We start from the raw sequence: 12,164 nt of genomic DNA, 5'->3' as shown, positions 1-12,164 counted from the left end.
CAAGTACACATTTTCTTTCCAAGCTCACTTTTGTAAGACGAATAAGATGAATAAATGTGAAATGACCACAGGGCAGAACATTTAAAAAAAAAAAAAAAATCCCGGCCTCTTGATTTTCCCGAAGTGACATCATTAATGGTGACACATTGGTGTCTCTGTCTGCACATCCATTAGCCTCTCATTGGGCCATGAGGCAATTTCCTTTGTCTTTCATTATTCGGTTTACATGACTGCTCTGTCGCTCCTGGAGATCATTTACTACTTCTGGAATTCATAAGCGCTGGACTTTTGAAGGCTTCTTGTAAATAGCAGTGCCATAGGAGAAGGGGCAAGGATTCTGGTTTCAATCATTTGTACCTTCTTGGGCCAGAACCAGATTTCCTACGTTTGACCATGTGGGGATGACCTCACTCGCTCAAGGTTGAGATAAATCTAGGGATTTTTGTCAGTTTGGCATCGTCTTCACATGCTTTGGACAAGGGAGTGATTTCAGTATTTTCCTTTTCCTGATGACTTTTGGAAACCATCCACTCCTAGACTGAGCTTACTGTTTTATAAACTTCTCATCTGTTGGGACCTAGGTTTTGTTTCTGCATTGCCTACAGAAATGGTTCTCAATCCTGACTGCATGTTTTGATTACCTGTAGAGGTTAAAAAAAAAAAAAAGTCCCACCCATAGAGATTCTGATTGAACTGGTCTGGTCTGATGTCCAGCCTGTTCTTACAAAACACTCCCCAGGTGAGGACCGAGTGTCACGTGTCGGTTCCCTATGGTATCTGGACAATTCCCTGTGAAGGGCAAGTGGTCTGCAGGAAATGACAGTTAACTGAACTGCACCGATAGGTACATGGGCTGCACAGGGCTGGGTGGTTTGGACTGAGGACACACTGGACAAACCTCACTGCTGCAGCTCATCATTTCGGGGTAGAATCTTTGGACCTGCAAGTCTCACCTTAGTTCAGCTGGTAGCTTGGCTTTAATTTGTTGTCTGCCTTTGGGTGTTGTGCCTTGGTTTCCTTATCAATAAAATGGGGCTAATCAAAGCCTGAGGTCATATTTTTGTTTGAGGCAAAAACCAGTAGTAAAATTTGCCACCACAAGCTTTTTGTAAAATGGTCACATTGCTGTCATAGAAACATGGATGGGAGTTTTGAAAGTGGAAGCAGCAGGGATGTGTCTGGGATCCTGGTCAGCTAATCCATGGGGCCCAGATGCAGACCTATGGATCCTCCTATCTGATCCTGCCATCAAGAAGTGGCTGAAGGAATGTCACAGCCTCCCCTCACTGGTGGTTAGAACTACCGCATCTCCTTTGTGCTAACGGAGGGGACCTTCCCACGAGTTGGATATGCTGTAGCCCAGGACGTCAGTGTGCGGTGGTGGAGCCCTGTTCTGGGCACCGGTGCCCTGGGGGCCCTGCACACCCTGCAGGGAGGAGCAGGCCTGCTGGCAGCCACACCAGTAAGGCTGCTCACACTTGAGCCCAGCTCCCAGGCCTGGACCTGGACCATGGAGTGGTTACTTCAGATCCTGGTTTCCTGAGATAAACTTTTTTCTCTAATTCCCCATCCCTGGCTGTACCTAGAGCTGCACGCTGCACCTGCACACATGGGCTCCCTCCTGCTTCTGCCCCTGTCCAGCTTGTCCTATAGATCTCAAGCCCGGCTTGTGCGCTCACCCACCCCCACCCTTCAGGCCAGTCCAGCAGATCCTACGGGCCCGGGGGGAGCAGCTCTGCAAGGCGGCCACTGAGCATCTGCCCTGGTCTGGCACAGGGGCCTCATGCCCCTCCCTTACATCTGACCTAATGTCGGAATCGCTGGGTAATGCTATTCTTTCATGATGTCCTCATGCAAAATAGATGATGCAAAATAGATGATGCAAAATAGAAGATTTCCTCTTTTATGATAGTTGTGCTATTAGGGAAATGCTGGATCTTCTCGTCTTGGGATAAATAAGATGAGACCCTGATTACTTTCAATTTCTCTTAGTCTACAGGTTATGTCCCCTCATCACCTCTAAGGCTATGGGGTGTCAAGCCACACAAAATACCTGAATAAAAAGGCAATCACAGACAACTATTTTACGGGTGGGAAAATAGAGCATAGAGAGTTTTCTTGATATGTAATTGTACAAGTGAATGGGACTTGAAGTGAGGACTCTTTTCCATGGAAGGGGCAGGGTCAGGGGTGGGGATGGCAGTGGACATGGGCAATGGTGGCAGTAGAATGTACTGCCTAAGGAGCTTGGCTGCAGGGACAAACCTGTCAGGATGCTGTGAGGATTAAAAGAAAGATATGTGACAAGGAAGGGCGCAGGGCCTGGCAACGGAGAGGCCAGTACGCGTACAACATGTGCACATCCACACGCTTCACTGAAGCCAGCGGCTTCGAGCAGTCCTTTTCTAAGGTTCAGCCATAGCCCATGGGGTGGTCTGGGACAGCTTCTGGGAGCATCTGTTTCTGTAGGACCCTGGAGCAGTCACTTCAAAGCCATTCCTTCAAAGTTGGTCTCTATGCAAATATGTATGTTCTGGAGAGTGAGCCTAAGACTCCCAAGAGGGTTCTTGAGCCTCCTAGGTCGAGCTGTACAACCAGAGGCAGGGGCTGCCTTAGACAGCAGCTCTCATCCCTCTGTATCTGTGGCTCCTAAAACCAGCTGGAATGCAGGGGCTCAGCAGTGGCGTTCATTATAATGAAATGAGGTGATCCTAAGCAGAGTATTTAGTCCAATGCCTGTGCGCCCTAAGTATTCAACAAATGTTAGCAGTTCTTAACAGCTGTTGTAAACCCAAAGCTAGGTTCATGGATCAGAGAGTATTTCCAAATGTCCTTCCTCCAGGTTTAGGGGGGCAAATAAATAGGCTCTGGATTAGGGCCAGATTATGGTAAATCTATGCCATCTATTGGCATTAGTGTGTTTAATTATTTACTCATATATTTAGCACACATTTATTGAGCACCAATTATGTGTGTAGCCCTGTGCCCAGCACACAGTCCTCTGATCCCTCATGTTCGTGCATGGCCATGCACAGGGCAGACACACATATTACACCAGGAAAACCCACTTCTTAATACGGCCTCTCCATCTGCCTGCTGATAAAGCTGGAGAGTTAGGGAGATCTCTGATCGCGGCACCTTACAGGCTAGGGTGTGGAATCTAGAGTTAGTCAGGTGTGTATTTTACAGATAAGTAGACTGACGCCTGAGAGGGGAGTAGTGCCCAAGTTCAGACAGTAATTTAGCAGCCATCTGAGGCTAGAGCTGCTTTCCTGATGAATTTAGGAAACAAGGGTGGTTTTGAGCAGACCAGTCACCTCTGTGTGGGAGAGAGATAATTAGTCTTTACGTTTTCATTTAGACATGGGTGTTCTTTTCTTTTCTGAAGAGGTGCATTTCAAGATTAAATGAAGTAGCTCTTGAATAAGTCTAGAACAGTGGTCCTCAATCCTGACTGTATTAGATCATCTGGAAAGCATTTCAAAAATACTGATGTTGGAGCCCCACCCCAAAGCCAATTAAATAAGCATTTGAGAGGGTGGAACAGGGGCCTCATCATAGTTTTTAAAGCTCCCCAGGTATTTCTAATATACAGTAGGGGCTTCACAGTCTAACATGCAGTCACTCTAGTATACAGGCAGTGGTCTAGAAAGCAGTGCTTCCGAAATTGTAGCGCACGTGTGATTTTCTGGAGATCATGCTAAAATGCAGATTCTGATTCAGTAGGTCAAGTGGGACTGGAAAGTACCTATTTCGAACAAGCTCCCAGTTGATATTAATACTGCCAGTCCACTAGGGTAGCAGCTCTAGAAGGCACCCTGGATTCTCTTCATACACTGGCCACTGGTTACTCCAGCCAGAGGTCTGGAAGTTACTTCTTTCCTTCATCGTCTCCCCATCTGCCCCAGCAGCTCTTGGTCCCCGTCTCTTGTCAATTCCACCCCACTGCACCCTGCCCTGCGGCTCCTCCGCTCGAATCCTTTCTTGATGTACTGGATCCACATTCTCTTCCCCCTCCCCCGCCACCACTCCGCACTCCCGGCCATGTTCTCTGCTAGACTGCCTCTTGATGGGGCTTTCTCATTCCTCCTAGCCTCTGCCCAAGCTGTTTTTAATGACCTATCTCTTAAGAGACCACAGCATCCCTGGAGCTTCTCTCTGCTTGTACTAGTCACCTAGGACGATGGTCCACGAACAACATGCCCTTCTGATTCATTTCTGCGTTGCCAGCGCCCAGCTCAGCGCCTATCAGGCTTTGCATAAATAGTTGCAGAATTTAACAAACAGAACCTCAACTCTGAATACGCAAGGCCAAACAAAGACCTCAGCGCTCTCCTTCTGATCAAAATGAACATTCCTTCGAGATTATGCATCAGGCTTTAAACTTCCCGATTGGGGGGGGGGGGGGAGTTGATCAAATTTAACAAAGTAAGTACCTATATCCTGTCTTCTGGGCTGGGTGGTTTAATAGGGGGCTCAAAGCAGGCGACGGGACAGGAATGAGAGATGGATGCTGGCAAGAGCTTGGAGGTCTGCTTTCAAATCTCCACTCATCCCAGCAGGGGGAAAGGCTAGAGTTCTGGGACAGGGTGGGGACGGCGGATGGGGAACCTTCCGCGGCCCTGGAGTGGGTCGGAAGCGTGGGGAGGCAGGCAGGAGTTGGGGAGCGTGAACTAACTTGGCGTGGAGGGAGGCGCCGCACGCCGCAGCCGTTCAGGTTTCCCGTCTTTCCAGCGCCCACACGGGCCGCTGGCTTGGGGAAGGGGGCGGGGGAGAGGGAGGGCAGGTCCGGAGCCGAGGGGGTGGAGGAGGGGGGAGACCGAAGGAAATGAGACAACCTTTTCCTCCCACTGACTCGGGTTGCTCCAGCGTCTGCGGGGCTCGGTGCGGCCGCCCGTGAGCGCCGAGGCCAGGACCCCGCGCCCCGTGCCAGCCCTGGCGTCTCCTCCACTGGGATTTCTTTCCGAGGCGTCAGTGCCAGCCCAAGTCCGGGGCACCGCTTTGCCGCTTCCCCCCCCTCGGTGATCGGCTCCGGGTCCCCCGGCTCGGCTCCGCGCGCCCCGAGCGCAGCCCCCGGAAGTGCGCGCCGGCGGCCCCGGCGAAGGTAAGCGGCGCCCGAGAGCGCGCCCCGGGAGCAGGGGCGCCAGGCATCCTCAGCGGGCCTGGGCGTCCCCTGAGCGCCCCCTCTTCGGAAGCACCCAGAGCACTTCTGACCTGAAGCCGCTCCTTTGTTCCTGACCCCCTGCCCAGGTGTTGTAGGCTGGGTCCCCGAGGGAACTCTGCTTCCCAGTGCTTTCTTTTTTGCTTCCTCTTCCAATTTTCCTGTTGCTTCCCCGCCCCTAGCTTCTTTTTCTCAACCCCCAAACTCTTAGCTCTCTGACTCTGCAGCCGGGCTTCGGAGAGCGGGTCCTTCCTTCCCAGATCTCGGCGCTTCTGTCCTCCTCCGCCTCCGGGAGCACGGGCTGACCTGGCCCGCCCGCGGCAGCGACTGGCTTTGACCCCGGGCCTGCCGGGTGCGGACCTGCCCCAAATCTCTGTGGCGCACGTTGAACTCACTGATCTCACCCCTTTCGGAGGCACCCAGTTCGCCGTGCGCTTTTGGCGACCCCCAGGACGCCGGAATCAGAGCCTACTGGGGAGTGGAAAGGCTCTTGGCGCCCCCTAAAGCCTCAGTGGGAGGCTCTGCTGGTGGAAAAGGGCGCAGGCGGCTCCTTGGTGTTCTGTCCGGGTTCCCCACGATTGTAAGGAGTGAGGGGAGCACGGGATCCCGGACGCAAGGAGGCATGGAAGTAATGAGGATATCTCTCTGAAGGAGAGGAGGGCCAACCACATCGTGCTAGCTTGCCATTTTGCTTTTAAACTGCCTGAGTGGTCACATCAAGCCTCTGAGTAGGGACTCTACCCTTATTTTGCAAACGGGCAAAATGAGATGCAGAGAGGTCAGGTAATGTGTCCAGGGCCACACAGCTGGGAAGGGGCCCAGCCAGGATTTGGGTACCAGTTGGTTTATACCACATATCCCATATCCAACCCTGTACATGGTTCCTCTATCCGGAGTGAGCAGGAACTCATCACCTCCCAACGGCTCACACCATGGAGGATCAGACTTTTTCTTTTTTGAGCAAATGCAACTTGATGCTTTTCAAACCCAAATGATTTATTTAGTTCCTACTATGCTCGAAGTTCAGTGCCAAGCCCTGAGGTTTCATCTTTGACCCTCACTCCTTCAAACTCTAATCATCATCTGGTCTCTCCAGAAATACATAATTCTGCCCCAGAAGGCTGACTTGAGTCTCTTTCCCGAGAGGCAGTTAAGATCAGTGGCTGGAGTGTTTGGATCCTGGCTGGGGCCTTCCTGTGTCTTTCTACAGCTGGAGCTCCTGTCTGTAAAATAGGGATGGGAGGGTTTAAAGCAGTTGTTCTCAACTGGGGTTTCCATTTTTGCCTCTCCAGTGACATCTGGCAATGTCTGGAAACATTTTTGGCTGTCAACAGGTAAGTGGGAGAGGATGCTATTCATCTGGTGGGCAGAGGCCAGGGATGCTGTTAAATAGCCTGTGATGCACAGACACCCCATAGCAAAGAATTACCCAGTCCCAAATGTCAATAGTGCTGAGGTTGAGAAACCCTGGTGTAATGTATCAGTTCATGAAGAGTGCTATTATTCCCAGCTCTCATCCTCTTATCTGCTCTAGTTTGGCCGACTGTTCCGGCCTCTGTCCCCAAATCTCCTTGTGTTCCAGTGCCAGAATTCTATTGTTAAAACCACAGCAGGCCACGGTACTACACTGTCTCAGTACCCTTGTCGGCTCCCCAGTGCTAACAGAAGGGATGGGAATCTGCACATGTTTTACAAGCACCAAAGGTAGATCCTGTGCATATTAAGTTTGAGAATCACTATCTTGCAGAGTAACATCTTACCTCTAACACTGGTTCACATGGCTGTTCACAGTAAGACCTCAACTTACCTTCCCAGCCTCACCTTTTTCCACATCTTGAGGCACCTGCCTTACCACCCAATTTACTATTTTGCTATTCTAGGTCCTGACTTTTTGGAATGCCCTTCCTCCTCCTCGACAAACTCCTCATCATTCCCGGAGACTAAAGCTCAAGTCCTCTGCTGTGTGAAGCATTCTTCAGTTCCTACAGCAATTCTGTTGCTCCCAGCTGCCCCAGCTCTGGCCCTTCTCTGCCTTTTTCTTTCAATATATCTTTCCTGTAGTGTTTACTATATAGGGATCCTTTGCTCACCCCCACACTGGTCTCTGTGTACCTAGAACTAGCACAGTGCTGTACTCGTGATGGTGGTTAAGCTTGTGGGCTTGGGAGTCAGGCTGCTTGTGTTCAAATCCCAACTCTGCCACTTATTAACTCTGTGACCTTGAGCAAGTTGACTCAGTCTCTCAAAGCCTTATTGGTAAAAGAGGAAGAAATAGTCTTATCTTCTCTGCAGACTGGTGCAACTAACTAATGAGATAATAATTGTTCATCTTAATACTGATGGCCACCTCCATGCCGGGACATGGTTCAAATTTAGAATTTTATGTTTTTACTCATTCAATCCTCATAACGTCCCTTTAAAGTTAGAACTGGTATTGCCCTGTTTGCCAGACAAAGAAATGGAAGCAGAGAGAGGCTAAGTAGTTTGCCCAAGTCACACAGTAATGGGTGGTAGGGCCAGGATTCACATAGACAAGTAGACTCTTGGCACTGTGCAGGCAGGAGGCTTATATGTGGTCCTCCACATATAATAAGTAGTCAGTAAACATGAGCTGGGTTAGTTGTGTGCATTAATAAAAGCAGAAGTCCACAGGCTTTTCTACTCATGCCACACCTGTGAGCTAAGATTGTGCCATTATTTTTTGCAACTCTTGTTCTTTTCCTCTCCTCCTTGCCCGGAACCCATCCTCAGAGAGACAGGACACTGGGTCAGTCTTCTGTCACAGTGCAGGGTCAGCACCAGTGAACTTGATGCTAAATGGAGCCTTAAGTGTGCCCTAAGGTTAGGGTCAAGACAGCATTTCCTGTTTGGGGAGGAGGATATGGAGTCAGTACACCTGCCTGGGGAGAGAGGTGCAGATTTGGGGTCAGGAACCGTCTGACTCCAGCTTTGTCCTTTTCAAGCACGTGCCCTTTGCAGTGTGCACCTAGCACATAAATATCGGTGAAGTCAATCAGTGAAGGTACAATGGATGGGTGAATGCCACCAGCTGGGTCTCCTACCTTACACTTGATTCAATGCAGAGTGCACTTTCTCTCCAAGTGTTATAAGGACCATTTATATATTAAAAGTAAACTTGTAAAGAGAATTTAATGCCCCCTATGGGGTTTTGGAGAACCAGGTTTGGAACCAGTCCCTGACCTCCTATTTGAGTTATGTGTGATGTCAGATATGAGGTTTACAGCTGATCACTTCACCAACTTGGAATCTTTTACTTCCCTGAATGCAGCACTGCCTTTGAAAGCAGAGCCCCTTCCTTGCTGTTCCCTTGGTCACTTGCTCTGTAGGCCAGATGGCCTTGCATAAATAACCTGCACATTTGTGTATTCTGGCTTCTTCCATAGCTGTGGCCCCCCTGAGTTTGCTTGTTTTGGCAAGTCAACCCCCCAACTTCAGTGGGATGAGGCTACCTGGTATGTGCAAGGCCTTGTGTTTTGTTGGGGGTCACAGAAATACTCCAGTAAGGTTGGTTTTGAGGATGGAGCAGGGGGCGAACCTCCTTGTCCCTCAGCTCGAAACCCCTCAGATCCCCTGGGGCACCGCCGTCCCCCTGCACCCCACACTCTAACTGCCTCCTGGCATTATCCCCTTGCCTGGGTTACTAGCTGGCTCATCTGAGAAACAGATTCCCCTGGGTGCTAATGACTGGAGTAAAGGTTGGATCCAAGATCTTTGGGGGCATCACCTGCATTTTTACTGAGGCTTTTAAGGTCTGGTCCAGTAGGTAAACTATCCCAAAACAGGAATGTCAGGTCCAGTGCCAAGTTTTCAGGTCTCTGACATCACACCTTGGCCGCCACCTTGAGTATTACCTCTTAACTGACCAGCAGGCAGATTCTTAATGAAGCTGGTTCCTACTTGTGTGTCTGGTTCTAGGGAAAGACAGCTCACCTGTTTAGTCTTGGGCTGTGTTCCCTGTGAAATCTACCACTGGTGTTTGCCTCTTTGTGAAAATCTGACGCTGTAAGGGGCATTTGGTTTAGACTAACCTAGATCGCACCTTGAAGTATCAGGGTGGGTTTGGAATACACATGGGATAAGTAGTTGGTGTTGGGTGCCAGAGATATGAACATGAAGAGGTCGCGGTCTTTATCATCACGGTCATAGTCTGTGATGTGTGAAGGACACGTGAACAGGTCATCACAGTGTATTAAGTGGAGTTAGAGATACGAGCAGAGACCTGGGGGCTGAAAGGCACCAGCCACTAGGGAGTCAGGAGACGTTTCCGAAAGAGGAGGATGTGGGAGGGTCTTAATGGAAAAGTAGCTTGCTGGGTTTGGGGGGTATTGGTGAGCATGGGTGTGGCAGACAGGAAACTGCATGTACATGGTACAAAGCCAAGAAAGGGCCTGACAGATGCGAAGGTATGTGATGATGAGGTCTGGTGATGGGCCTGGAGGGGTGGTGATGAACTTTTCAATGCTCCAGGAGCCTGTTCCTGTTTTTTGGGAGACAATGGAGTGACATTTTAAGCTCAGGTGTACTGAGCTCTTTGAATGATGGCTCTCCCTCCTGTCTCTACTGGCCTGTTTCCTCCAGGGCAATGGGACCAGAGCCCAGGGGCCGTGGGAGGGACACTATCTCCAGTGAGCCAAGAAACCACAGTCACAAACAAAGCTGCAATGGTGATTGTGGATTGTTTTGTTTTCTTTCCAAAGCCCTGGCTGATGAACTGTGTGGATGGCCCCTCCTGAGTCTGGGCTTTTGAACGTTACCTTTAGAGCATCCAAAAGTCTGTATGAATTGCTACACAATTGCTAGGTTTCTCCAGACGGAGGTAGAGAGGGAGGAAGGAGGAAAGGAGAAGGGTGGTGAGGGGAGATTGATCAGCTCTGATTTACAGGAAATCCAGCACGTGGCTCTGGTAGATCTACTGCCAGGGTGGCCACCTTGGCTGGGAACTGTGTTTGCGTTCCTAGCCCTCTGTTTGACCCCGAGGTCAGCCTCTTTTGCGTACGGCTCACCACAGGTGATGGATACATGTGCTTGCTGATCAGACCATTGATATAGGTGTTTCTGGAGGTCATCCCAAGACTTCCCTCATTTGTTTACCACTTAGTGACCCCCTGCCGCATAGGAGGCACTTAGTAAGTGATAAATGAGTGAACGAATGCTGCAGCATGAAAGTCAGGGAATGGTCAGGGAACGGAGGCAGAGGGAAGGGTGGTCCCTTCTGAGGAACGTCATCCCTCCAGGGAAGGCGGCCCCCTGGGTGGTGGCTGGTAGGCGATTATAATCGTAGCCCCTGGGGTAGGTGTGAGAAGCCCTGCGAAGGGCTTTGCTTGCTTTCATTGCATTTCTCCTCACCACCACCTTCTGAGGTTGGTACTGGAGGAGGAATCAGGATCCCGCCCACAGCCAATAGGCAGACCTGGGATCTGATCAGGCCACCCACCGACTCCGAGCCCTTCCCCATGGCCTCAGACAGTTTCAGGATGGTCATATTATCATCGAAGATTCTCTTAGGAAATCTAATTTGCAAAAAGGAAAGTAAGGCGTGTGGGTTTTGTGGGGTGTGAGTTGGGGGGTGGGAATGGCCATTTCGTTTTCATTTTGCCCCCTTCTCTGTCACCCCTGCCTGATGTCTGAGGCCTTGCCTTCTTAGGGGTTTGAAGCAGTCAGAAGCTCTCTGCTCTGGGGATCAGCACCTCTGTCCTCCTCCTCTCGCCTCCTCTTTGATCACCCGGGCAGCTTGCACTTTGTCCTCCGAGGTGAGATGAGGCGGAAGTGCTGCTCAGCAGAGAAGCAGCCGTAAACTCAGAAGAAAAACAGGCTTTTTTACAAAACACCTGCTGTAACTGAAGCCTCTCCCCTTTGCCCTACGCCCTCCTGCCTGTGTCATTCAGATGGTCAGTAGCTGCAGGGAACAGATGTCAGGGGATCTTGTTTCTGCAGGGGGACCCCTGATCAAAAGGGCTGCCTAAAGCTGTCTTCCTCTGGGCACCTCCACAAACACAGCTGACTTGTCCTTTTACTCCCTCACTTTATTGGGACAAGACAGGCCCCAGCAGCCCATGGGAGAGGGTGGGAAGGGCCTCTTGCTGGAAGACGCATGCGTTATTTTCCTGAAGCTCCCATCCTTCGTGCCACTTGGGTGAGCCCCCTCTGACAGCAGCAACCTTCCTTGCTAAGGTGAGATGTGACTGGGAAACTGTGGGTGGGCAGAATGAGCACTGCAAGGGGAGTCCAACATTATACTCCGCTGCACATTAAAGTAGGATGCACTGTGAGGGCTTTGTGGAAATACAGAAAGCAATGACCTGGACATTTAGAGTCTGGAAAAGACACACATGAAAGTGAAGAGCGTCCCTGGGGATGGAAGCTTGTGTGCTCACAGAGACAGCTTGGTGGCTTTGGTGTGTCTGCTCAGCTCAGACTGTCGGTGTTTACTGACACCCTTTGTGGCAGGCACAGTTCTAGGCCCTGGAAACACAGAGAAGGCCAAGATACTCTTGCTCAAGAACCTCAGCAATCCAGTGTGGACACTGGACACTCAGAGATAGCCTATAGCATTTTGCTGTTCATCTCATTAAAGTAACTTCTCTGGGGGCGCCTGGCTCAGTCAGTTAAGCGTCCCACTCTTATTTCAATTCAGGCCACGATCTCATGGTTTATGAGATCAAGCCCTGTGTTGGGCTCTGTGCTGACAGCATGGAGCCTGCCTGGGATTCTCTCTCTCTCCTTCTCTCTCTCTGCCCCTCCCTTTCTTGTGTTCTCCCCATTACCCCCTCCCCCCCACCAAATAAATAAGTAAATAAACTTAAAAAAATAAAGTAAGTTCTCTGAATGCAAGATATAGATTGCTGGAGGCTACTGTGAACTGTGGCTTATAGCAGGTGCTCGACCAGTGACTGTGCTGCCACTCTAAAATTCTGTGCTAGAGGCTATCGCCGAGGGTTGTAGGCATCCAAAGGAGGGGCGCCTACACCCAGCTTGGACAGCA

The 12,164-nt window shown here is 50.5% G+C and overlaps 1 protein-coding gene across 1 annotated transcript in view; it reads left to right on the top strand.

Annotated features, from left to right (window-relative positions):
• The window catches only part of EVA1A (eva-1 homolog A, regulator of programmed cell death), a 79,281-nt gene that overhangs the window by 27,509 nt on the left and 39,608 nt on the right, over positions 1-12,164 (top strand). The window contains exons 4-6 of the mRNA XM_030311799.1: positions 1,298-1,462; positions 4,870-4,986; positions 5,071-5,104. Coding sequence (XP_030167659.1) covers positions 1,298-1,462; positions 4,870-4,986; positions 5,071-5,104 — 316 coding nt within the window. The remainder of the gene's footprint in view (positions 1-1,297; positions 1,463-4,869; positions 4,987-5,070; positions 5,105-12,164) is intronic.

Source organism: Lynx canadensis, chromosome A3 (assembly GCF_007474595.2).
Source record: "Lynx canadensis isolate LIC74 chromosome A3, mLynCan4.pri.v2, whole genome shotgun sequence".
Lineage (NCBI taxonomy): Eukaryota > Metazoa > Chordata > Mammalia > Carnivora > Felidae > Lynx > Lynx canadensis.
Note: the sequence above shows the minus strand (reverse complement) of the source record. Positions and strands in the feature narration are given on the sequence as shown.